Below are 27,853 nucleotides of genomic sequence, written 5' to 3' on the forward strand. Positions count from 1 at the left end.
GTCCAAAATACTACATCCTACTATAGTACAACTATTGTGCTCTGTGAGAAACTGTAAAATGGTGTACATCTTTGTATATGGGGAATACACCAAGACACGTCCTCATCGGATTTACTCTGAATGTGAACTCCTGGCCAATATATGTAATTAAGCCCTGCTAAGCCTATAGCACTATATTGTCAGGTATTTCTACCACATTCTGTAAATTAAAAATTATTTACTTTTCACCAGGTGATCCACAAATTACCCCAGTCAAGAGGGAAAAAGCAAACTTCTCAGTAACTTCAGCAAGCAGACTGTAGCCCCGTGTGTCCTTGCGCTTTGGGCTAGCAAGAGTACAGAGTATCTCATAGAAAAGATTTCGGCTTTTATCCGTGAGCACCTGTTTTTCACTTTCATCCATTACCTAACATGGGGGAAAGAAAGAAAACGGTATCACTTACTAGTATTTATGACAATACCAAAACTATGTCAGGAAAATAAATTAAATTAAATATTAAATTACTTGACTACATTTATATACTGAGAAAAGTTACCAAACGTGGAAAGTAGGAAGTTAATTGATAAAATCTTAGGCCCCAGTCATGAAAAGATCTCAGGGATCTGACTGTATGGAACTTGTTATAAGACTGGAGCTGAAAAAAACTGTCTGAGAATTATTTCTCAAGCCCAGCATTACTGAAATTTAGATACAGAAATATCACATTTAATGCATATCGATCCTCTTTAGAAACACACTTGAAATAGAAAGTCATTTGTTTTTACAAATTATACAATTGTGTCTCATTATTTTGTTTTCAGTAACTTTGTTTCTGCAGTGCAGCATTTTATTGCTTTGATATAGTCAGTTTTACATATAATTTCATTAATTGTAATAAAGGCAGATTTTCTACTTGCCAGTATGAATTAAAAAGCAATTGATGCTAACTTGGCTCTCCCATCTTGAGCATGCTTTTAGCACAATTTTCTCATTTTAGTTCTGAAGTTTTCATTTTTCACATTTTCCTATCACCTCCACCAAGATCTGGGGCATAGTCTATTGTCAAATGTATATAATAAAAACATGCTCAGGAACAGGAGTTATATTAGTAAGGAATTGTATGGAATTTACAGTTCTTTCAAAAATTCTTAACTAAGTGGAACCTCATTTCAACAGCTCTCTACCTCTCCTAATCTCAAAATGCCACCATTACATGCAATTGCGGGGTGTCTTTAGTCAGTATTGTTGTACTATTTTGAGTCTTGGAGCTAGATTCTCTGGTTTATTCCAGCCTCTATGCACCACTCTGGAGGTAGGCAGGAAAGCAGCCGAACCTGGCCAGATAAGAAAACCCATCTCTTGGGGGAGCACTTAGCTAATAGAGCACCAAATATTCAGCTCCTATGTCAATCTCCAACTCCAAGACCCAGTGTAGAGGAGAGGTGAATGTAGAGGGCATGACAGACTCATGGTGTGATATGGCAGTCCCCAGCTGGTCCATTGTCCCTGGGGAACAGTAGTGGTGATCAGAGTAGCTCATAGGCCAGCACAGATGTACCCTGAGAATCAAGAAGCCGTAATAAGCTCTGTGACGCCATTGGACCAAAGGAGAAACTTGGCGTTGCAGAGAATCTGAGCCTTTATATGTAATTTAATTCTTTGGCTGTTTTTTAGTCTTTGGTTTTTAGTTCTTGGTTCCCATCATTATTAGTCTAATGGGCAGGCAGACAGGCTCCTTCTTGACCCCTGGAATCCTTTACCAAGGACTCCACCAATTCCGTTTCTAGAATTGCAGCAGTGTGCATGTCACAGGATCACTGCTGCTGCTGATTATCATTTTGATCTGTTCACAACCCATCAGCATTATTACATCCTTGTGGAAGTCGTTAGTCATTTTGGAAGGGGCATGTGAATATTTACCTTATCTATTATGTGCATCACAGCAGTGAGCTGCTCTTCTGTCGTTTCTGTGGAAACTTTGACATTTAAGTTCTGGAGGACCCTGTTCAAAATGATGTCATCAAGTGGCTGGTATAGTTGGTCAGCCAGCCCCCAGACTGATTGGGAGTCTGAATCTGAGACAATTGTGATGTTGGCAATACCATATGCATCATCTACTCTGGCACCCCCTGTGGGGTTAGAAAGCACAACCTGGAAACGCTTAGGAAATGGGTTTAAGGATCCCGTCTCCGGAGTCAATGTTACATCCAGTACAGCATTTCTTTGTCCAGGTTCAAAAGTCAGTATGCCCTCAGATCTGGCAAAATCCTGTCCTTCAATAGCTGGTGATATGAAGGTGCGACCAACAGACTCAGGTCTTTTCAGTTCCTTGAAACCAAACAACAGAATTCTAGGTAACATCATAATAATGCAGAGTGTTCAAAACTAGCTGCACTTAAAGGGATTTTAAATGGGTAAAAATCCATTTTTTCTTTAAAAATGTAAATATAACCTGTTAAAATTAAATTCAGAACTGGTAATAATCTGGAATATCCTCCCCATATACATTCTCTATTGAATGTATCAGGGTCTGCAATAAATTGGGAAGAGGGGGAATATAAGTTAAATAGTCTCTCGGTTCTCTTTGTTATTAATAAGCCAAGTGAAAACTTGAATGCAGTATGAATTGGTATCGAATACACCTGGGACAAAGGGTTTCATCCTCTCTGGCCACGAAGAAGGAAATAGGTTTTTTTGATTATTTCAATTTATTTTTGCAGAAACAGACATATTAACTTTGTACATCAGGGCACCAGCTCTCAGATCGATGCACTCCCTTTCCTCACATCTTCTGATCCTAGCATGAGGCAGCACTGGTCCAGAAATGACGCTTTGGAGCATCCTCTCTGGATGCTGAGGCAGCACTGGTCCTGATTGGAGCCTCTGGATGCTACAATAAAAAAAAATTCTCTATGGTGCAGTATCTGAGCCCGTCACAAACAATGTTTATATCTTCACAATGCCCCAGGTAAAAGCAAAGAATTATCCACATTTTACAGAGGGGGAATTGATGCACAGATAACAGGAAGTCTGTGTCAGAATCAGAAACAGAACCATGATCATCTGAGTCCCTGTCCAATGGTTTAACCACAAGACCATTCTTTTTTGTCCTTTATCATGGAACTACTACAGAATACAAATACAAGAAAGATATGTGGACAGGTCTAGGAGATCTACACATGGATTCATTTCCTCTTGAAATATTACAGTTTTACTTATCGTAGGGTATACAGAATTTTATCCTTTTTTTTACAATTTGCTTTTTCACCATATGCCATCACCTTCTTTTCTATATCTGGTACATAATAAGCCTTTCTTAAGTAGAAAGTAAGCTTTCTGGGCTACTATTCAAATTCATAACAATATTGTTTTGGGATTATCTATTGATCATCACACAAAGATTCCTTCAGGCAATCTTCAATATGTCTCCTTTTATGCAAAAGAAAGGATTTTTAATGTCAAATATTAGATCCCTTCTGAATACTGCTAGTGCTGACTAATTAAATACATTTACTGGGTAACTAGAACATTTTCATTTCACGAAACAGCTTATTAGTTGCTTATGTCTGCAGACTTGCTCTAAAATCAAGTCATCATCTTTGCCAATTACTGGCAAAAGTGATTGTTTATTTGCCCCTTCCAACTGGGTTCCCAGAATCAAGAGGAAACAGGGAAATAAATGGTGATAAAAATTAATAGTGTCAAGCAAAGAAAATACAAAGAAATTGTAGGAATGAGAAAAACATCTATTTTCAGTGAACTCTTCCTCCTCCCGCTTCCTCCTTGACTTCTCTCAAAGTTTTTTCTTCACACTCTGCCATGAATGCTCAAGACCCTAGATTGTACAGGAGATGTTAAAGTACACGCTAAATCAGGCAAGCTACCTGTATTAGCCTCAGCACACTGTATGTGGTGGTAAGTCATGCTGCCATTTCTTCTCCATTTACCAGCTTCATGATAGGGGTCCATGTTCATTTTCCTAGCAGGAATCTGAAAACCTGCTACCGTACACTTTAACTAAAATACACGGAGCAGCTGTTGTACAACAAATCAATGGCAACACAGGGCTACACCATGGATATAGTTAAACCTCACACACTGGCAACATGGAATAAAACTCAATGCCTTTTATTAAAAGAAAAGAAAGGAAAATGTACTGGTCAATATGTAATAGTTCAGTATGAGAACACTTCCTCACAATTATACCTTTAGGCCCAAATCTCAGCCCAAGTAGTCTGGCCAAGTGCTAAGCAGATGCAACAAGTAAAAGTAAGGGAAATCCTTTCCCCATCCAAGGCATTCACTATGCAGCCACAGCTGTTGATGGAGGGGCAGGAACTGCACCTACATAACTGTACAATGTTGTGCATACATCTGTCACGTGAGCTAAAAGAGACTCTCCATCAGCTGTCAGCAATAATAGGGCTTTATTAATTTTGAGACAAAAGGCCAGCAACTAGTATAAAGGCCATATGATCAACACATCAACAAATGAATAGGACTGATATCATTTATTGGAGAAATAGACTAGCAGTATGTTTATGCAATTAATAATAAGAATTGGTGCCCCAATAAAAAAGATACTTTCTAAGGTCAATGTGACAAGAATATTGCCTGGACTTAAGTAACTGTAACCAATTGATATATGGACTAGACTCCAATGAAAATACTCTTTCTCTTTTTATTTTTTCTGGACATAATTAAGTGAGAAAGTCACACAAGTTTGGCAGGATACAAATGATTACACTTGCTGTGGCAGAATCCACATTTTAAAGGGAGCAGGCTAAAGCCTGGGAAAGCTTTAGCAGGGAATAAACATGGAGAATGACCTATTTAATGCTTGAAAATGACCACAGTTCTTGAAGTTACTGGAAGTACCCTGCACAAAATTCTTTTTGATAATCTGATCAAAGTGAGATGATTTTAGTAATGGGAAACAAAATATCCTAGACTTATGTAAGTAATGTCTGCTGCAGTAAACATGTGTAACTTGAGTATTTCTTAGAAAAAGTAAACCAAGGCTAATCACACTCGCTTATGCTTCAGAGAATAAACAAGGATATTATAAACAGTCTTACCTGTATATTATAACTAACTGAGATGGTTAGTGCTGCACTAGAATCTCTAACCACCTGCAAACTGACTAAAGTGGTCTTTTTATTAGCCACAGCTAGACGAGACCCCACAGCAAAATATATCAGGCCGCGAGGAGCATCACTTTCTGGGACAGTTATGTAGGCAAATCTGGCACTGCTGTTTAATGCTGCTCCTGAGCTGACTTCATACAACTCAACGAAAAAATAAGTTTCAAATTCAGGTACCTGTAACCAAGTGAGAATTCAGATCATTATAATGCCCACTGATTCCAACAGAAGTATGCAGTAAAGAATGTATTCCAACCTTTTTGAAAAATGTTCTCCTGTTATTATACTGTCTCCTCATTGAATTACTCATTGGTTTCAAAGATATTATAAGGAAGATAAAGTACTATCCAAAAAGAGATAATACTTTAATGAACACTGATATGAAATAAGTAGTAGAGAAGTCTTATGTTCTTTCACATCTAATCCCACACAATAGCTTAACTACATATGTTATACATATAATGTGTCTTCGGGATACTGTGAGACATAAGTCAAATTTTCAAATTAATGGAATGATACGAAGTGTAGATTTGTGCAGAATTTGTCCCTTTAATTCCCTTTTGCACCTGCAAAATATGTGCACAAACACGTGCACAACAAATTGCAAGTGGAAAATTTGCATGCCTGTGTAAGTACAGGTTTTTGCCCTTGCAAATAATTGTGACTATCTATATTTTGAGGATGGAACTCAGGTCGCAAGTGTTGAAAAAAACTGACCTGTGTCTGTAGTGTTTCTATTAGTGTGAAGGAACCTCAAAAGGTTCAAAAGTTTGGCTAAGCATTTTCACACTCCCAAGTCTGCAAAACTAGCCTGAAAATATAATGAGACTTCTTATACTTCCAGTCAGTCTGGAAATACAGTATGCTGTATTTCAATGGTCATACACAAGAGAATTTGATCATACAATTCCCAGAAGTTATTTTTCAACATTTTACTGAATACAGTATAGCAAGTAATTGATTTTCTAAACAAAATAATAAACAGATTGGGCTAAATTTTCAGAAGGGCCTCAACCTGGTCTCTGATTTTGTACCCAAATTAAAATGTGAGTAGAAATGATATAACGTAGATGTCTAACTTCATGATTTTGCATCCACAAATCAGTTTGTTAGATATCTAAATATCATTTGCATCTGCTCTTTTAGGCAGGCACAAAGCTGCAGACATAAAGATAGAGGCATTTTTTTTTTAAAAAGTAGCCCTTGTTGGAGAAGAAAAAACAAAACAAAAACGGAGTTCATTGATTGGAAAAGAAGTTTTGTTGTTGTTTTGATTTGTTTTTTTGTTTGTTTGGATGAAGGGCGAGCACTGAAGAAACAATAACTTATCTTCTCTCTGTAAATCTGAGCTTGTTCTTAAATTCTGGCTTTTTTTTATTTATTTATTTTTTTTAAATACTAGTTTTTTTCTCTGTCAAAACAGGATCCAAGCTGGCAAAGTCAATACTGTTAAGGTTGAACTAGACACAGTAGCTGCCAGGTGTTGCAGCCTTCAAAATTCTGAGAAGATCTTGTAAGTGATAGTGTGTCTATACCATATTTTGTTCATTTATAATGTAACCAATATGCAGAAATGATATGGAAAAAATCATTTACAATTTTTTTCCATATTAAAGGACAGGACATATAATTGTCATATTGTAATGAAGGCAGATGATGTTAATTAGTTCTCTGAACTACATGATCTTGTTATTGATATACAGGATGTATTGCTCTTGTTAATCAATCAGATCAATCCTTCAGGCCAGGCAGGTTTAAGATCCCAATTTATTAAAATACTGTCTTAATTACCAGTCATGCAACGCGTTAGGCCCTAATTCAACAAAACACTTAAGCACATACTTTACCTAAAGCACTTGCTTTACCTTAAGCACTTGACTAATACTATACCTGTTTATTAAAGAACATGTTTCAGTTCCTTGGTTTCACTAAGACATACATGTGCTTATAGTTAAGAATGTTTTGCTAAAGGAGATGGGATTATTCATGTCACATGGCTAAAGTGAATCACATGTTAAGTGTTTTGATGAAACAAAGATTTAATGTATGATGGGGAAGAGCTTATTTGTACTGAATACTTATTTTACCAAAGTGACTATTACCTACTTTCCTTATCATTCCTGCATGAATTCAATAACTGCCGCCTACTCTAGGGCCAAACCCTCAGCCCTTTCCTTAGTTTTTAACTAGTCATTCTTGAGGCAAAACAACAATTTGAAGAAAATGGGAGACTGTGTGAGGACTGAGAAGAAATGGAGTAAGGATCTCTAGATGTGGCCCCTGGATTTTAAGTTTTCTCAATCAGGGCCCATACCTTTTTTTAAATATTTGTAAGTCAGTCATGATGTTATATAAATATTAATAAACTACTCACATTATCAGGTTTTATTTCAATAGAGATGTTGCATGTTGTTTGACCTGCTCTGCAGGTGGTAGCCCCTAACACAGCCAACAGTTCATTTGCCAGGTTTACTCCATCCTTCTGAAGGACAACAGATGTTTTATTAAAGGTCACACGCCAAAATATCTTCACAGCTTCAAAAGCCCTATGAGCAAAGCAAAACAGTATACATGCATTGAAGGTGGCAGCTATTGCTACAGGGAGGCTAAACCACATAGATACATTTTGAATATTAATAAAAATTAATGTACCACTGGAAAACAAAATGCCTTCAGAAGAAAAATATTTTTCTTTTTGTTGTATATTATTTCCTCTGAAATTAGAGATATTTATAAAAGTCACGAGAGCAGTGTCAGCTAGTTATTGGGTAGCAAGCCACTTAAGTCAGCAAGTTACTTAAGCATGTGCTTAACTGAGGAATGTTAAAATTAAAGCATTTGTTTAAGAACTTTTCTGAATAAGGATCCTAGATTGTAAGCATTTGGAAACTGAGACTGACTTTCCTTTTTGTCTGAAAATCACCTAGCACATTTGAGTGTGTTTTGTAAATACATTTGTGTATGTGTATAAAAAAGCATACACACAGTGTGCCAATACATAAATCTATATCAGTACCCATGTATCTTATTAAATATACATATTACTACTCAGACCTACTGTACAACAGCCAAGGAGATCATAAATTTCGGAGACATTTTTAAGCAATTAATCTTAAGTGTGAGTAGATAGCAAGGAAATTAATTTCATATCTCAGCTATTATGTGTAGTAGTTAGGGAAATATTTAATTCTCTTGTTTCTGTTTAGTACCAATACACAGACTAAATCACATTTTAAATTTATGAAGTGAGTTTGCCAAATTACAATAAACTACTAGAGCAGCTGAAAGTCAAAGATTTATTATAAAATTCCATGATAACCTCTTCTGCTAACAGCAGCATCCTTGATTTCAACACAGCACATTACAGCATGTGGGGACAGCACTTTTATCAGCCGTTGCCTGCACCTGTTTGGTTGCCTTGTGACAATCAGCTGCACTTCCCTGTTTTCAGAATCTTCATCAAGCACAAGGCCACTTTGTACCTCTGCCCTGAATCCCAAAATGCCATTTTGAAGATCATTTCCTGTATGAGAAACAGTCCATCAAACTGATTAGGAAGCAAATAAAGTTGAGAATAAGTTGTACATATTTAATGCAGAAAGAATTGCTTAAAATGAATTAAAATGAGGTCTGATATAAGGCACATGAAGAGCCAAATTTTCAAAGGGAACAAAGGATGTAACCACAAAAGTCTCCTTCAAACACATAAAAGAAAAAATGTTTTATTTTAATTTTGCAGATTGTCTTTTAACCATGAAAGTAACTCATTTTGAAAGGCAATTACTGGCCAGAGGCCTAGCATCTTCTGTGCAGGTAAAATGGGATCTTGAGAAGCACTCAGGGGTTTTTCTAACTCTGTGCCCATTTACCTCAGTGGGTCCAGTGATAGGCCAGCATTAAGCACCCTTGAAAATCTCACCCATAAAGTCCTTACAGGATGGCCCACTCTTTTAAAAACAATTTGGAATCAGAGTGCTTTACACTCAAACAACTCGTCAAATTTCATATTTGAAAGGAACTCTGTTACAAATTATATGGGAAAATGTTATGTTACCTGTTTACAAATTAAAGTAAATCAGAGTTCTGGTAGTAACCTTTGGAATTAGGGTGCAATCACTGAGAGAAAAGCTCTTAGCTAAATTATTAGATTTAATCTACAATAATCATGATGGCCCATATGCCACCCTCCACTTACAGAACCAGAGGAGGACCAGAAGAATGTGGGGGAGTTCCAGCACAACAGATTCCCCCTTTCTTTAAGCCTTGCAGAAACTCTCCGCAGATTAAGGAGGCAATGGATCAATGGCAGGAAAGTCCACATCAGGGGAACAGACACTCTCTGCATTAATGTCTCCTCTCAATACTACAGTGATTTGGAGTGTGCCAAGTAAAATACTCCAGGAATGGGGATGGGCAGCATCCAGTAGGTGAGCCAATGAGACTTTGTGTAATTGAAAAGGCACATTGCTAAAGGAAGGAAGGTGGGATTTGACAGTACAGTACAGAGACATAAGGCAGTACAGGGACATAAGGCCTCCACACATCTGCAAACTCTTGAGGTTTGGGAGCCAAAAACCTTGACTATCCCATGGAAAGAAATCCTAATCTTAATGGAATTTGCCAAAGGATCTTAACTTAGACAGCTGGCTTTATATGTTAAATTACGTTGCACATATGCACTGAACCTCTAAAAAAACAACAACACTACCTGTGATAATTATAGTTGCAAAAGCTGCAAACCCATTTTCGTCCTTTCCCTCCACAATCTGAGCTCCACCTTGAGGCTCTGAAAGGAAAACATAGAAGTATTCTTCCCCTTCCGGCTCATCATCATCAAGAATTCGGATAGACACTTTGCTCTCTTTTTCTCTATCGAGCAGTGTCACAGATACAATTTGTTCCTCAAAGTCCATCCCTTCAGTCGCCCATGTAAGGTTAGAATTTCCATAGACATTCTCAAAAGGAAATTCGTCTACGCCACTCTGTGCACTCACTCCACCAAAGGTTTTAACAGTCACTCTGACATCACCAGCAAAGCCTTGGGTCCTTCTGATATTTAATATCACTGTGTTGGGCGTGCTATTGTTTGTGTCTTCCTCAATATAAATAAATCCAGGCCCAACACTGATGATTCCATTAACAATATCATTGGCCAATACCGTAATTGCTGCAACACCAAAATCTGGATTCAAACGTGGATTCTTATTAGGATTAAATTTTTCAATGTCCAAAACTTCAACTGAAGTTAAATTTACAAAAAATACTTCATCCATCTCAGAAATTGTGTCATCGATGATGGATATTTCAAATGCAGCATCTGCCTGAAAATGTCCAAACACGAGCTCTCCATTTTGAACCGGTCCAAAGTCTTCTAATGGTTTGGCACTTCCTGCAACAGTCTGATAGGTTAATTTAGTGAGATTGCTTTGGAAACCAAACAATCTTTGGACATGCAATCTGATCATCTGCACATCTTCTTCAGCTGAAATATGTCTTGAGTTAGGGGAAAATTGGAAGACACCCACTGGCTCAATTTCAGCTACTGTGAATCCTGATCTGAAATAGAAAACATAAAAGTTGAATTAGGAAACACAAGTCACACTTTAAAAATGATGGGGTCTGATTCTCTGTTGTTTTGCATCTTATGTAGACATTTATAGCTGCAAAAAGTTGGGTGTAAAAGGTTACCATACCAAAAAGTTCCCTGCTCAGAATAGTTTGGTGGGGACAGGGAAAAAGGAGAGTTGTGACAACATGACGGAAAAGGTAAAAAGGTTCCCTGCACAAAGAGTGTTCTTGCAAGGTCAGACTAGGGAACTTTCAAGCCTTTCAGCCTGGTCTGCAGGCTGAGGCAAGAAGAAACAATAATCACTATGGCCCGTATGCTACCTTTCACTTCCAGAAGTAGAGAAGGAGCAAAAGAAGGTGGAGTGCTGGTTGGTGATTCCAGCAGTTGGCTGGATCCCATGAGTGATGTAAGGAGGTCAAGCAGAGGGTGCTCATCCACTCATACATGCAGTTATGTCCTCCCACACTGGCCCACTGTTTTGCTTGGTATGGTTTGGGGGTATTGTTCATATCAGTGTTACATCAATTAAATAGAAGTTGCAGCGTGCTGCTTAAACCTATCCTTTTTGTGTCGTGTCTTTATTTGCTGCATATCAAGGTCAAAGAGTGGGTGTTGCCTGCCTTTCCCTCCTTTGGACCAGCCTCCTTTTCAGGCCTAATAGGCCTGAGCCTGAAGGAAATTATTGCTAGTAATTTCTTTTTAGGGAATCAAGCAGCATTTTACATCCTCGCTGTGAGTCCTGCAATAACTTCTACTCACTCTGAAGGGCTCCAGTTACATTGTCAAAATGGGGTGTCTTGCAGCATCTTTAATCTAGCTAATGGTCTATGTGGGATAGAGTCCTACAAATCAATGCACTGAAACTCACTGCAGTCACTGGTTATGCAGCTTCAAACTTAGTCATTCTAATGGAGAAGTGGGTTACAGCCCACAAAAGCTTATGTCTGCAGAAATTAAATTTGCTAGTGTTTAAAGTGCTACAGGACTCTCCTGTTTTTTTGTTTTTTTTAAAGTTTAATTTAACAATTTTAATCCTTTTCAAAATTGGTTCTTTTTATAGATACCACAATTTTATTTGAGCTAAGTAAATTCAGAGTATGTAAAATTTGCTAAATATTTTTTCTCCTCTTACCTACCAGAGAGGTAGCAGCAATGCAACCTTGCCCCACACTGCAACCAAAAATATGCATCAAGTCTCATCTAATACCTCTTTAGGTAATGTGATGATTCACTCTCTATACACAATCGGTCCTTGACTGCTTCAAAAGTTGACGGGGTGCCAGTTAGGGAAACACTGCCAAACCTGCCATTGTGGATGCCTCCAGGTTAGACAGACCCACCAGTACTAGCATGGTATTTGCTGCTCATGTTTCAGTGTGTCATGATCTGAGGAAAGACCTCCTTTGCACAGAGGGAAAGGATACCTGGTGCCCTTTAGGGTATGCATTTTTCTACATTGTGGCCTCTGCAGAGGCAAATCAGAAAGTCCACTCATCTTTCAGTTTCTCGGAAAATCTTGGATCCTCTATTCCCATAACTGCCTCCAGAACATATATATACACACATACCAGTTCTAGATAAATTGCCCATTCCCTTATTACACCCCATGCCCTATTGCCATGGAATTGAACTGGCTTTGCAAGAGGCTCCCGATTTGATCAGAACACCCCTACCAATTGGTACCATTAGGGATGGAGTCATTAGGGATGTAAGTTCACCTACAAAGTTACCAAATCTTTATGTTACTGACTTTTCCTTTTTCTAATTTGATTGCATTTTGCACAGTTTAAATGTTTGTAACCAGATCAGAATTTTTACTGCCTATATCTATCTGTTGGGGTCCATGCAATTAACCAAGAGTCTAGGTAATACCCTTACCTTAGGCGAGCCCCACCAGACACATTGCTGTACACTGATGATAGATGGATAGCAAACGCCTCAGGTCTATTTAAGCTTGGAATAACATGAAATGAAATTACTTTGCTTTGTTCACCATAAGAAAATGTAACATTACCTGGAGAAAGGGATGAGAAGCAACAATTCACAAATTATTAAACAGGAATCCTCTTTTTACTTCCGAACATAGAGAAAAATGAGCTTTTAATCAGACTCCTGCTCTGACTAAGGAAGTGGAAATCTGCATGACAAAGTACAGTGCCTTTTCTCTATAAAGCAGTTCTTCATAAGTATAACATTGTGCATATTGCACTAAGATGCACATTATCTATGAAATGCAAGGTTTTCCTCACTCAGAAAAGAAACCTTATTGCTCACAGATAAAAATCAGACCATTCACTTTCATTCTAACAATGATGTCTTATTAAAAAGGGAGTGTGTAGATGTACAAAAATATTACAGCAACAATTTAAGTGGAGTTAGTCCGGCATGGAAATTCTGTAGCTTTTAGTTTACTGTAACAAGAAAGTGCTCACCAAATCCAGGTGTCATATTGCCTGGATGAACAAACTTCGGGATTAAACCAAGTGGGTATCCAGAAGTCCAGCTAACTGTTACAGAGCCATACACGCCTTTTCTGTTTATCACAGCTTGGCCTGTCCCTGCTGCAATGTTTGTAAGTTGTAAAATAAGAGACTCAAAGCCAACCTACAGAAACACATAATACATTTTTGTTAGAACAATATGGGAATATCTAGTACTATGTGTATATACTCTCTCTCTATATATATTTTACAGTAGCCATATACCTACTACACATACATTTATCAAAGCTTCTAAATTCCAGATTTCTGAGACTCACTCATAGTTTTGGAAACAGGTAATCAATGTGCCCCTTAGATTTCTGTGTTAAGAGATGCCAGGATATAGCACATGGTATCTATTCTGCAGCAGGGAAAAAAGGAAGTTTAAAAAAAAAAACTCTCCTAGAGAAGAGTTATTATGAGGTGTGTATGCATACATACATAGACACAAACTAAATGATCGATTGTATATCTGATGAAAAGAAAGTCAATGCCAAGTGACTTTGCTCAGCAGATAAATACTCGCTCCTGCAATTTGTTTTGTTCTTCAGTGGCAATTGTGGCTAAAAGGTTATTCTCACAATCTAGAAGTGATAATATAAGTGGCATCCATGTGGTAGTAAACAACACTAAAAGAAAGAACCACGTGAATAAAGTTAAATTACAAATGGAAGAAAGCAAGAGAGAAAAGAGGGTTCAAGATAAAAGATCTGAAAGCATTTAATATAAACAGCTATAGAATTTAACTGGTAAGACCGTGACATGGTATTGTCTGTTTCCAGTATATTGAAAAGGTAATTGAGGAAGATAGTACTTTATTATGGACCGATTCTGCCATTGTTTACTCCTATATCATTCCACTTAAATAAGTGAAAGCAGAATTTGGCTGTATATGGCTAACAAAAAACAAGTGTCAAGCTTTATATTTGGAAACAGTGATAAAGAATGGAAGGAAATTTACCTCTCTTGGTATATACTGCTTTAAGACTCACTACTTAACCTAAAGAGATTATATTATCTGGACTCAACATTTTTTCTTAAAATTCCTAATACTTCAGCTTCATGAAGACACAGGCGTAGACTAACTGTAAACACATTTATTATGGTTAACCAGCTGTTTTCTAATTTCATAGTGAATAGACAAAAAGCCATTTTTTAAAAAGTGTAACAAAAGTTAATATATTTAGAAACTATGTCTCTAGTACTTTTGAGGTGGCACAAAATGTTTATCAAATCCTTGATGTGTCCTGTAGATGAAACAACTGGGGACGACTGTCAGCCATTAAGCTGACTTTGATCCTAAAAACAAACATTAGTGCCACCTAAATACAGTACCCAGGCCTATAGTAACAGAAGTATTCTGAACTGCTCTCTAGTGGTAAGCTTGTTTCACTGCAGCCAGTCTAGTTACCTGAGAATTGGCAGCTTCCTCTGGAATAAGCAGAGTAGCTGACTTTGCTCTTCCTAATGTTATTTTAGGCACATCATTGGCACTTCCATTGACCAGGCTTGCGTTGATCAGTTCCAGGGTGAAATTCAAGCCCAGTAAGAGAAACACCTTTAAAGAGATGGTTTAAATGAAGAAGCTGGCAATTTTATTCAACTGAAAACAACACTATCAATTGAGTTAAGGAGTTAAGTCACAGGAATGGTCTGCAGTTCTTTAACAACACCATGTATTGAGAAGCATGGTGACAAGCAATATAACAAAGATCTTCCTCAAAATCATTACACAAATGTCAATACTGTGAATGATGACCATCAGCTGCCTTATACAATGTAAGCTCTTCGGGGCAAGGATCGTCACTTATTATATGTTCGCACAGTACCTAGCACAACACAGGTCAGTAGCAGAATGGAAAATGTGGAGCGGACAACAGAGCAGGGTGAGGCTAGTATATCTGCAGCTATGTATGTCAACCCACAGATGGGGGGGAGAGGGGGGACACGACACAGCAGCTGTGGGGGCTACGGCAGGTCTTTAGGATTCCATATTCCAGAACCAAGTAGCCTTCTCCAGTAAACAGCCGACTCCCTCTCCCAAAAGCATACTTGGCAGAGGGTTTGATACTCAGGAAGAGATGTAGGCAGAAGCTCAGTGATACAACACAGCCATGCTTTTATATTCCAATCTTATTCTGAAGCCCACATTTTCTTTGAACACAACTGTCCACAAATAATGCAAAATCCAGAGTATCTAAGTCATCTCTCTCTCTCTACAACAGACACTGTTCATCACCATTTAATGTATCTTATTCAGTGACATATGTACGTATGATGTAGAAAATTTGGGTAATAAAATGCTAAAGAGGTCTTTCCAACTAAAGGACACTACAGACCTGGCTGCTTATTGGCACTCTCTTCATTCCAAAGGTGGCACGATCTTTAACCAGCAGACGTCCCACTGTATTCTCAGGAGTGATTAGTGGTTCTTGATGATGAGATGAGATTCGGTACTCAACACTCACATCTGCGAATGTCCCAGCATGTCGAGTTACATTCATCTGAATGTACCGGCTCAAGTCTCTCTCTACCAATACTGACTGCCTGTCAGAGTACAAGGCAAACACTCCATGGGGGTCATCATTCGCTAACACAGTGAATCTCAAAACTCTCTTCTCCTGATCCAAATCTGCTCCTCCTTCCACTGAAACCAGTTGCACCACATAAGTCTCATCTACTTCCGGAATATCATCTGGTAACAGATGAATAACGATCTCCGCTGCACTCTGCTTCTCAGCAATGGAGACAGAACCCCTTGTTACAAGGAAGTCACCTGTAGTATCAGAATCACTACTCAGCTTCCAGTGAACCTGAAGCAAGTGAAAAAACATTGTTTACTAAATTGGAACCTTTATACACTCAGGGATGCAGAGCATCTGAGATACAACATACGAACAGTTTTAACAAGAAAATAGAAATTAGTTTATGTAAATATAAAAAAGAAATAGGTACAGTAACCTAAAACAGGAATATAATGTGCCTTCCCTCCTCCCCTCCTGCCCCACCCCTGATCTGAATGTGGCAGTGGCTATTCGGAAGGTTCACTTTACAGAATTTCTAGGCCTACTTTCAAAGTTACTTGTTTTTACTGGTCAAGACTTCTTTGCTGTTGTCTCTCTCTCTCTCTCTCTCTGTCGCTAAGAGTCCCCCAGAAATTTCTCTTAAGAACAAAGTACTTAAAAGTACAAAACATGGTTCTTTGAGCACTGCAGGCATGCAGCATACAAAGTGCACTCCAGATACATACAAAGAGGGCAAAATATTCTTTTCTGTAGAGTGCACAGTTTTTGTTTTTTAAAAAAACCTTTCCTCTCTATATGGAAATCCTGCCAAATGAGAATAATAGGAAAACCCTTACCTCACCACCAACATCAGATACCTTTTTAAAAGTAATTTCCATAGACAGTGTCCATTATATAAGAAAAAGGATACTTTTAAAAAGAGTACAGAAAAAAAGATTGCATCATTAAGGGAGTCCATGATATTATGCTATTAACAGCATGAACTCAGCACTGTCAATCACTGTTCACAATGCAAAGAGTGCAATTCCCATCTCTTGTGTGGCATGTAGTTGTCTGAGGAGATTGAGTGTATGTTGCTCCCTTTCTAAGAAGGTATCACGTTACTACAAAAAATACATTCTACTCCATTCTCCCATCACAACCATAGAAGAAAGAGTGGAAGGAGAGAGAGTCCATGTCATGCAATGTGCATGGGTGCTCACATTTTGTCTGATCAACACAAATATTGGAAATGATGAATTATTAGGGCCAAATCCCTTGTTCAATATGCCCACTCCAAAAGAAATACATGAACACTGAATGAGAAGCGAGCAATCAAAAGACTTTCTTAAAACAGCTCTAAATTGCACCTGCTCTCCCCTATGCATTTTAATGGATAAAGACTTCAGATTATATTGTTTTTAAGTAACCCCAAATGAGAATAAGAATACCATTATGTGTCCCAGAGTGCCTTGGACTCGTCTGATGAAAAAAGTAATATTCTGTGGCCCTTCCAATGCTGATGGCTCCTCGTATTTCTCATTAGATAATGATTCAGGAGCAAACTGCACAATTCCATTGGGATCACCAAATTTCTGTATCTAGAAAGCAGCAGATAAAATATGGGTCAGGAATATATAATGAACTATCTTAATTTATAGATCACTGAGGACCTCGATGCTGGAGTCAACAATTCACAAATCCATTAACTTGATTTCAAATCCATCTTGATTTCCCCCCAAAAAAGTCTGAGAGTACAGTAGCAGCTGGATGGAGATTGTGTGAAAAGAAAAATCAATAGCAGATAAGAGTAAAAATGGTACCAGAGTAAAATGTTCTGGTGTCAAAAACAAACATGGAAAACAGTCAGATACCTACACTAAATCTACACCAGACCAGCTGTTTAATGGAAAAATTCTATGGGTGTCACAAAGAAGGATCAGTGGATTATAAATTGAATAGTCAGTAATATGATGCTATCATGATAGAGGCAAAGCCCTTGGTTTGTAGTAATGGGAGTATGTGTAAACAAAGTCAGGTAATGACTCTGTTCTACTCAGCACTGCTTAAAGCACAGGTCAAGCCTGGCTCAGCTTCAAACAATACATTTTAAAAAATGACAAATGATCTGGACAGATTTCAGAGAGCAAAAGAGATGACAAAAGGTGTGGAAAATAAATCCTATGAAGAGAAGTTAAGAGACCTGAGTGAGCTCTTTTCTGTTGTGTTAGAGCATCAGAAAGAGGACTGAGAATCCTCCTAACTCTAGAAGGACAGAACAAACAGCTTAAATGGATGTGCATTACAGCAGACAATATTTAGATTAACAATTGTTGGACTGGATGGTTGGATCTGTAGTGGGATACAGAACACTTCACTTCTCGGTTTCTGTTCTCACCTTTTAGTGTGGTAATTGAAGTGAACTGATTTAATGGATTCAACCCAGCTCCTAATGAATAGGTGCTGTAACACATACCAGAATCATAATGGACATTAACTGGCATGCTAGTTTGCCATCTCAGCCAAGGCACCAGTTATTTAATGGCTTTGGAGACTGAATTCCCACTTCTTACTGCTAGAGATGGCCTCTCCAGATCAGCGAGGAGGCATGCTGATGGACAGAGCTAGACAAATACTATAGATAATTATTCACTGAATAACAAGGGATGAATAATATGCATTTTATGCAAATACATTAGTTGACCACAGTAATTACACAGTTCTATTGACGGGACATTGTGGAGAAGCTGGTACTGATGTTGCTTGTACTATTCCTTTTCTGTGAGTAAGTAGAGAATTTCAGTTTCTGGATATCAATATCATATTTTAAATCTCATCTCCCTGTACCTTCCCATCCCCACATAATCAAATATTAGGGAAAATATGTTCAGACTATAATGGGAGTTAGGTACTCAGGGCCAGAGTTTAAAGGTATTTTGGCACCTGAAGATGCAAGAGGTGCCTAGTGGAATTTTCTAACAACCATCAAGTTCAGCTGTGATGAAGATGAGAGTAGGATACGGAATGGAATAACATAGGTTAAGCACTGGCACATACTATCATTATATTTTTAAAGATTCAAATTAAAAGTCATTTTTCTCAATGCATCTCAGGTTGATATATTTCAATTACCTTTTGGATTTTATTATAATAAGGCACCTTGAGATGTTTATGGGATAAAGTGACCTTAACAACTGTATTAAATTATATATTCTGTTGGATGAGGGAAAAATTACTTACTGGTCATTCTGTTTATCACAGTCCTCTCTTTGTACATCCAGCACATCAACAGCAATTACAGACAGCATTATGACTCCATTTACCAGAAGCAAAAAGGCAAGAGAACTAACAATCAAGGCTAATATATAAGCGTCAATCCATCCACTATCTTTCCAATTTATTACTTTGCTTTGGAAGTCTTCAATACCAAAATCAGAGGGGAAAAGCTCCCAGATATATTCTTCAAAGAAAAGGGGAGGAAGGATTCAGGAAAAAAGGACTATGATAAACAGAATTATCAGTGACTGATTTTCCCTTGTCATATATCACTCTTCTTTTATCCAACTCAGCAAGAGCAATCAGGAACAGTGGATGTCACTTAAAGAGATGCTTGGTGCCCCTAACGACCAACAAACGTCAGCCAACAGGGACAGAACCAACCAATAATGCCAGATGAAGGTGTTAGGAAACAACCTAACAAATTTCAGAGTTAGATACTTCTGAGTTCTGAGCCTGTGAAGTTGCCATGCTTCAGATAGAATGGCCTGATCATATGCTAATGGACTATAATATTTGATCCACTGAGCCACTATGGTCTCAGTGACATTCTGTCCCTTGGTAGCAACCTTTAAAAAAAAAAAACTTAATTCTTTTTGAAACTAGAAGTTCAAAACAGGTAAAATTTCAGAGCTTGCTTGTCACCTAGGGAGAGAAGCTTCCTTGCCTGCACTGGAGAGATCAGGAGACAGTAACTAAAACAATACATTCAGTGACATTAAACTCCAGAATAAGCCCAGGGAGACCAAACAGCTATCCTAATTTGAAAATAATGGCTAATAAAGATAAGCAGTCAGCAGGCACATATCTTTAACTTGGTACGAGCAAGGGTGGGGAAGGCATAGATCTTTATCTTTGTGTCTGGAGGGGGTGGGAAGCAGACAGAGGGAGAATATGCATGTCCCTTAGCTAGATGTTCCATGCAATCCCATAAAGAAAAGGGTAGGACTATATTAAGAGAGTAATTATGTATGTCTTGTTGAATGTTGTGCTATGAGAAACACAAGGAAGAGAGGACACCTTCAGGGCACCTCTGACTGGTAGGTAGAAGTTACTGTAATTCTGACAACAAACCAGGCCTTAGGGAGGTAGAGAAGATCATGTCATCCATATTCATCTGTCCACATACCAAGGTAAAGCTGCAAAAGGAATTTGCTGTGGATTAACTTGCAAATGAATCTTCTAATTCCCAGACAGCTTCCCTGAACTACTTAGAGATCCAGTAATAAAGATTACTGTCCTAATGGTCAGCATATGTTTAGAAATTCTTAGGTAAATCCAGAACACCACTGTGAATCCCTGGTTTTTCATAGAAAACCTGGAGTAGGAAACAGGGACCAAGAGCCTACCAAATCTATCCTGACTTGGTTGATGGAATAGAATCCCTTTAAGGTGTGAAGTCTCTGGAGCAAGGATTTTTCCTTGCTACCCTACCTCTCCTTTCTTGTCCCTCATTACCCATACTTATTCTTCTGTAGCTGGATTTCTTCTCACTTTCCTTTTATATACAGAAGGTGCAAGAGATGAGAGGAAGTTAGAGAAAAGACAGAATGCAAACTGAGAATCTGGGCATGAGGCTCTACTCCATACATCCAGTTCAGAAAGCTAAGACAATTGGAAGGGACTAGGGCCAGCTTGGTGCTGATATACCAGCCTTGATTCATGGATCCTTTGCCTCCTTGCTTCTATAACTCTGTTGCTGAGTAGGACATGAGGAGAGAGAGTTGAATGACAAACCAAGCAATCTGTTGGATTAAACTCAAAAATTATTCAGGAACAATCCTCAAAGGAAAAAAGCAACAATAACTTACTATTAGGGTAATGTTGGTAGCCTTGGGGTCTATTTCTGTTTCACCTTTCACAAGGCTCAGCCTAATAATGAAGATCTCCTGAACTTCAGCTTCTCCATGAGGGTAGATCTTCAGACTAATAGTTCTCAGACCTCCTTCTCCTTCTCTAAAATAGAATGATCCATTCACAGGGTCACCAATGTCACTGTTCAGGGGGGATAACGCCTCTTCTGAATTGGGTCCTAATATGTCCCAATTAACCTGTGGAAAATATCAGTTTCAAATGTAGAGGTACATCAATATAGTAATAGCCTCACAACAAAGGGAGAAAGTATCAGTGTAACTCTATTATACTATCATAAGAATTCATGTATTTGATATGTGATTATACAGTCAGATTACACTGTTAAGAGAATGGGTGGCACACAACATACCTATAACATAGGGAACTTCTCTCTAATGACAATATTTTCTAAAAATTAACCTAAAGACAGAAAGAGGAGAAACAGTGAAGGGTTATTCTGTATATTATTTAAAAAGAAAACTTCAAAATTATGGATGCTAATAAATAGGAAAGAAAGGAAAAATGTATTTTAATGTGCACAGATAGGAAATAAGTATGTACATTTTTATTATGCTTTCTTTTTATTATTATTATTATTATTATTAACAACCTGTATTACAATTAGAGATGTAAAATTATTTTATTTAATTTAACTGAAAATCTGTTAAAACTTTTTAAAAATATAACGTTTAAACGGTTAAATGGTGGGGTGAGGGGAGCCATGCTGGGCTCAGCTCCAGCTGCCGTTCCCCTCTCCGCCTTAATTACAATAGCACCTATTCAGGATTAGAACCCTACCCTGCCAGAAGCTGTACTAACATATGAGATGATAAGTCTTTGCCCCGAAGAGCTTATACTCAAAGGCCTCAAAAATCCTGCGAAGACTTACATAGGTGCTTAATTTTACCCATTGTAAGCAGCCCCATTGAAGTCAATGAGACTACTTACAATGCAAACAATAAATCATATGCATAATTCGTCACAGGATTTGGGAGCTAATTTAAGGCAAGACACAGGAAAAGAATGTAATAAACATTAGGTGGGAAAGAGGAGGGAGGACAAGAGTGACAATATTCAGTTATCATGTAGCTATACGCGCAGCTTGATAGCTCCAAATCAGTTAGAAGTGGAGTTTGGGGGCTTTTTGGGTGGGGAGTGTTTGTTTGGTTTTTTAACTAAGTAAATAAAATAGGTTATCCCCAGCAAACATCATGGCACAATTAAGAGGCAGTGGTTTAACAGATTAGTCTTTGGAAAGCATTCCATGTGTAACAGACAGCATAGAAAAAGTGCTGTATTTAATCTAAAATCATATCTGACCATTTTCAGTAATGCAACCAAAGCACATTACTTTGAGAGTTTGATTAAGTAACATAAATGATGGGACCTGAAATATTTAGGAAAAGAAGATGTACATTCACAATTAGAGGAAGTTATTGTTGAAGACATGTATGCTGAAGTAGATAGGACCTGATCCATTCTCTGTTACACCAATGTAAATCATGACTAACTGAACTTAACGGAATCACACCAGTGTGAAATTGGTATGAGAGAAGAATCAGACACTCGGTATTTATAGTTCCAGAGGAAAGTCAACATTACTCAGTTATTCTGCTTCTCAATGGATGGCAAAGAAAAACAGTCTTGAAGTTAAGACATAGGACTGTGAATCAGAAGACATGGAGCCACTTACATGAAGCTGCAAGGAGCTGGGGAGAATTCTCTGAGGAGCAGCAGGACTGATGTAAGTGGCACAATGCTACTTCCCATCACAAGCCCTGATGATTGCAGGCAGGAGGGGAAGTGCTTGTAGTGCTGAATTTTGAAGGGGCTTCTGGGCTACTGTGCAGCCTGTAGGCCACCCTTGGAAGGTGGCTGTAAGTTCGGGACTAGATTCTCTTTTAAGATTTACTCTCAGCTCTTTAACACATTTCTTGTGTGACCTGGGACAAGTCACTTGATTTCTTGACATCTCAGTGTCTTGGTCTTCAAGGGGAGGATAATAAAGAGATAATAACTACTTTACAGTGGTTTTAACGGGGCTAAATTCATTCATGTGTCTAAAGTGCTTTGAGATCCTCAAATGTAAAGTCCTATGGAAATGAAAGGTAGTAATACATTATTGCCATTATATTTTCAACCCAGTAATTGAATACATTATATACCTTCCCTCTCGCAACATCATTTTATAGAGCAAAATGAGATTTTATTTTTATTTAAAATGACACAAAATGCTCTTGAAAGACAAGGCCTACCTGAGTGTCTCCTATCAATCCTCCTGTTCTTTCCAGCACCAAGGACAGTGTCAGCAATGAACTGGGGTTTGGAAGAATAATTTGGCTTTGGTTGAGGAATCGGACAAGTCCATTTGGGGAGTCGCTCTTAGCAATAGTGACTTGGCTCACTAGGTGGAGCCCAAGGACTGCGCCTCCAGTGGCTCCTATCAGCTGGATTTCAAACTGCTCCGCAAACTCCCTAGGTCAAAGAGATCAGAGTCTTTGAGAGATTGAAAAAAGTGGAGGAAAACTAAAAGCAAGTAAATTGCCATGTCAGTTATACATATCCAATATTTTAAATGTACACGAAGCTGTGCACATGTTGATGATTTCTTTTCTTTGCATAAAACTGAGATCTGAAATAAAGGTAATGAAGTGACTTGGCAGCGGCGGCAAAGGGCTTGCCTAGATTCCCGCACACTCAGTGGTGTGTTCTCTTCAATTCAAAGTATAAGCACATAGCATGCAATGGGCCAAGGCTGGATTTCTAAACAATTATAGGTTAACGCATGATTAACTAAACAATTAATAGACCTAATACCATTACCTTTCATCATCATCTATAATAGAGACACTGATAAAACTCCAGTTCTGGCCAGGATGAAAGATGATTGAGTTGTTATTGACACTGTAGTCGATACCATTAGGAAGTGCAGAAATACTTTGAGAGATAAAATCAGCTGTCACATAGCCATAAGTTCCACGCTTTCTCATTACAGGAATCATGATCATTCCAGCATCCTCTTCCACTGCAAGATAATTCAAAATGAACTACTGCACAATAAGAGTGCATTTTTCAGAGTAGCTTCATAAACTGTAAATGACCACTTAGGCACCCAAAATAAGTGATTATACACCTATGTGTCCATTGTACTCACAAGGGCATGAACTGCTCTGGCAATTGAGCCAGCAGCTTCTGAATATTGGCCACAGAGTAACTAAGAACATTAAAATATAAGCAAATGGATCATCACTTGTTTCTCATAATGTAATTATGTGCACTTTCTTCAATCATACGGCCAGTGAAGCTTTAAGCACCTCCAGGTGTCTTGTGTTTCTAGGTTCTCTTTTTTCCTCTCTTAAGTTTCAACAATAATAAAAATAAATGCACATTACTTTAAACTTTAATAACTGAATTAATAATAGAGAAAAACAATAAACTGCTACACTCTCATTTTGATTGGTCAGTTTACAGTTCCCTCAATAGAGGATTTGTAGATTACTTTGTAATGCACAGTATGATAATTATAGCAACTATTTATGATCATCAGAGGATTTGTAAAAGCAAATGCATGCCCACTTAATGTGGTGAATGAATAGCATTCAAGATAGTCTTAAGATACACCCTAAACAAGATAAGGCTTTACCGATTAATAACATCTTGGACGGAATTGGACCTATAGCAGATGGCTACCTAGCGGAATGCGCAAAACGCAGTAGTAACATACTTTAGACTACTTGCTCTACTAAGTAAGGAGGCTGCCACATTTCATACTAGCTGAAGCTTCCAAGGGATCTTCAAGAGGAATCATTAGTAGAGCTTCATATCGCAGTAATCTGATGCGGTGGTGGCAAAGGTGTGGATATTTTCAGAGATTACACTTATTATTAAAAATATCAAAGGCCAGATTCATCCCTGATGTTCCTCTATTGATTTCTACAGAACTATAGTTAGCATTCACTTATTTCCAGTATGTCACACAAAATTAGACTATAATGAGATACTTACATTTTACCATTAAATGTTTGAAGAGAAACAGTGTTAATAATGGTAATACTTTGCTCTTCTATAATGCTTGCCACCTCAGACTCTCAAATATTTTATAATTGCTACTGAATTAAGCCTAAGCTCCACAACACCCATTTTAAGTAGGTATCATTCCAGATTGCAAAATGTTCCAGCCCAGGAACAAAATCTACTTCCTTTTCCTTTCCTATGATGACTGATAATGAAAAATAAAATGCTATTTTTCTTTCTCCGTAAAAAAAAATAATACATCCCGCAGGCAGGTGAGTGAACAGACTTTTGCAAGGCTGTATTCACCCTCATTTTACCAAGGCTGAAAAGTGAGGAATGAAGAAGTTAAATGACTAACCCGAGAACATACATGAAGTTTGTGGCAGGGACAAAAATAGAGCCTAGAAGCTTTGACTCCCAATCCTGTGCTGTAGCCACAAGCCTATCCTTTAAACTGCAGCGTAACATTAAACGTTAGCCTACCTTGCAGAGTGGTATACCACGGATCAAACTCAATGATGCCCTCTGCATTGTCATTTTTTGTTATAATGATGTGAACTGTGGAGGTGTTTCCGATCCCAGGGGGCTGGTCCAGTTGCAGGCCATTTTCTCTAACAGCAAAATCAAATCCACTTGCAAGAGCATGAGAAGAAAATAAAGATGCATTAGCTTTTATAAAAGGAAATGGGTTCAAGATACTAGTAGAACACTTTGTAGTCTCCACAAGTAGTTTGGTTCTTTTAGTTATTGTTACAGCCCTCTCAACCACATCTTTCAAAACCAGCCGCCCATGTGCAGGACAAGGTTGGTTGGTTGTTTTTCTTCCCTGACAATGAACATTTTCTCCATTGTCATATCTTTCAGATTCTATTTACAATCAACTTCACAAACCCTTGGAAGATACAGAAACAGGAACGTGATTGTTCTGAGACAGCAGACAGTGACAAAACTATCTATTAAATGAGACTATACTCCAAGAGAGAAACCCTGAATTTACAAAGGCTCAAGTGTGGGCTGTTGTTGCACATGCTATCTTCCATTGTTGGTACACCGCTTCTGAGAGACTCTGTTGTCATAATAGTCTGCACTTGTATATCCCTTTTGGGATCAGGACCTAAGATTAACATGCCCAGTATGGACACAAGTATGGACACAAGATATGATTAACAAAATATTCTGCAGAAGAATATGATAAAAATGTTACAGTGCCAACAATACATTTGTGCAGAATATTGACAATATAAAATGTAGTCCAATACCAAGAAATTCAATACAGTTGGTAGGTATGCACTGAGTGACAGCAGCCAAATTTAAATTAGAGGTTGGAGGGACAAAACTTTATGGGAAAAAATATCCGTTACTGCAGGATTTGCAAGGAGTAATAAGCTTGTGGGATTTGCCCCATATTTTGTGTAACAGCAAAAGCATTCTTCACAGGCAAATATTTAATATTTCCATTAGCAAAAGTCTCCCCAACTAGAAGAAAGGCTCTAAGGACTGAGCCTTGGAAACTCAGAGCGTAAGAAATTATGAAATGTATTCAAAAATTAAACCTGCTCCTTCCCACAGTCATGCTTAGGGTACTGTACCAAATGTACTACAATTTACTTATTTACAGGAAATAGACTGATAGTCATGATGGCTCATGGGAATTTTTAATGCACTGGTCCTATTAGCCCATTAGAGAGCATCCTATTAGCCCATCAGAGAGCTGGGTACTTTCAAAAGATAATAGAGGAGCCAGATGGCATAAGGACACCCAGTGAAGTTTGATGGGGGACTGGGTTGTATTTACTTTAGTCTTGGACTTCACCGTTGTATCATTTTGCCAGCTGGGAGAAGAGTGTTGCAGGTGCAAATTTGTCACTTTCCATTTAAAACAACTAAAATGTTTGAGTGGATTGTTTTTGTCGTGAAAATCTTATAGTTAAATAGTTAATTTAATACGCTTTAGTCTGATGTTCCTATATAGTAATATAACATATTGAAAGTAGATTTCTAGATTGGGATGAAACAATCTCTGGTTCTTAGTTCTAGGCAGGATTGTCCCTAATTTATTTATACTTTTTCAATCAATAATAAAGATGTGATGGGCTATTTCTGCTAACATTAAAAAGAAATCTCAACCAGTTGTATTTGCCATTTCCTCCAAAATATTCTCATATTATATTAGAGATATGCAAGATTAGTTTGTAAACTATTTTCTCCCTTTCAGTATAATATTAGATTAAATTACTTCTTGTCTCTCCAGAGGTCTCTAGCTTTCATCACGCATTCTATAAACTTAACCCCAGCTGAATAAGCACATTTTACCTTCCAACAGGATATTCTCCCATTTCCCTCTCTATGTAAATCTCTAAACCATTTTCTTTTGCACCTCTCTGGAACGTCCAAAATCTACAGCTATTAAGTTTCTACAAGACCTACTGAGTCCTCATTTTAATCATCAATCAGTAATTTATTAATGTGATACATTTTGGAAAAATGAGTGTGTCCCTCTATTCATATTTGATCCAAATCTCTAATATCACACTGTTAGGAAATCTGCTAGTAAATCAGAGCAGGACTCAGGGACTCTACTGCAGTGAGGTAAGATTCCATATATAGTTCCCTTTTGGGCCTGTAACTAATCTTTACCTTCCCTGCAGCTCTACTCTGGTAATTGTTACCGAAAATTCTTCAGGACCTTCAGGAAGGTCATCATCATGGATTTCAATTGAAATCCTTTTAGTAGTCTCATTTGGCTCAAACACAAGTTCCCCTTCCATAGAAGTGAAATCCATGCTCTCCTCTGCAGTTCCATTTAATGTCTGATACCAGAGTTGCACCTGACCATAATATCCACTGTAGCGGACAATAGTGATGTTAACCTGATGGAAACAAAAAAATTGTTTTAACTTTTTGCCTTTATTTTTATGTTATATATGGTTTTTAAGAACACTACTCTACAGATATATCAATTAGTTTTACTAAATAAAACCATTTAAGAAATTAAATACAGATTAAATATAGAAATTGAATTAATCACACAG

General features: G+C 37.8%; 1 protein-coding gene across 1 annotated transcript in view; it reads right to left on the minus strand.

Annotated features, from left to right (window-relative positions):
- ADGRV1 (adhesion G protein-coupled receptor V1) overlaps positions 1–27,853 on the minus strand; it is a 336,348-nt gene that overhangs the window by 187,135 nt on the left and 121,360 nt on the right. The window contains exons 65-80 of the mRNA XM_067568750.1: positions 27,459–27,691; positions 25,305–25,453; positions 23,631–23,832; positions 23,063–23,282; positions 20,765–21,004; positions 17,129–17,278; positions 15,513–15,986; positions 14,585–14,731; positions 13,126–13,297; positions 12,572–12,707; positions 9,833–10,680; positions 8,530–8,647; positions 7,499–7,670; positions 5,059–5,301; positions 1,901–2,308; positions 222–406 (exon numbers count right to left, since the gene is read on the minus strand). Of these exons, the coding sequence (XP_067424851.1) occupies positions 222–406; positions 1,901–2,308; positions 5,059–5,301; positions 7,499–7,670; positions 8,530–8,647; positions 9,833–10,680; positions 12,572–12,707; positions 13,126–13,297; positions 14,585–14,731; positions 15,513–15,986; positions 17,129–17,278; positions 20,765–21,004; positions 23,063–23,282; positions 23,631–23,832; positions 25,305–25,453; positions 27,459–27,691 (4,097 nt within the window). The remainder of the gene's footprint in view (positions 1–221; positions 407–1,900; positions 2,309–5,058; positions 5,302–7,498; positions 7,671–8,529; positions 8,648–9,832; positions 10,681–12,571; positions 12,708–13,125; positions 13,298–14,584; positions 14,732–15,512; positions 15,987–17,128; positions 17,279–20,764; positions 21,005–23,062; positions 23,283–23,630; positions 23,833–25,304; positions 25,454–27,458; positions 27,692–27,853) is intronic.

This window comes from Emydura macquarii, unplaced genomic scaffold (assembly GCF_026122565.2).
Source record: "Emydura macquarii macquarii isolate MOO-44397 ecotype Brisbane River unplaced genomic scaffold, CSIRO-AGI_Emac_v2 contig_2897, whole genome shotgun sequence".
Classification (NCBI taxonomy): Eukaryota; Metazoa; Chordata; order Testudines; family Chelidae; genus Emydura; species Emydura macquarii.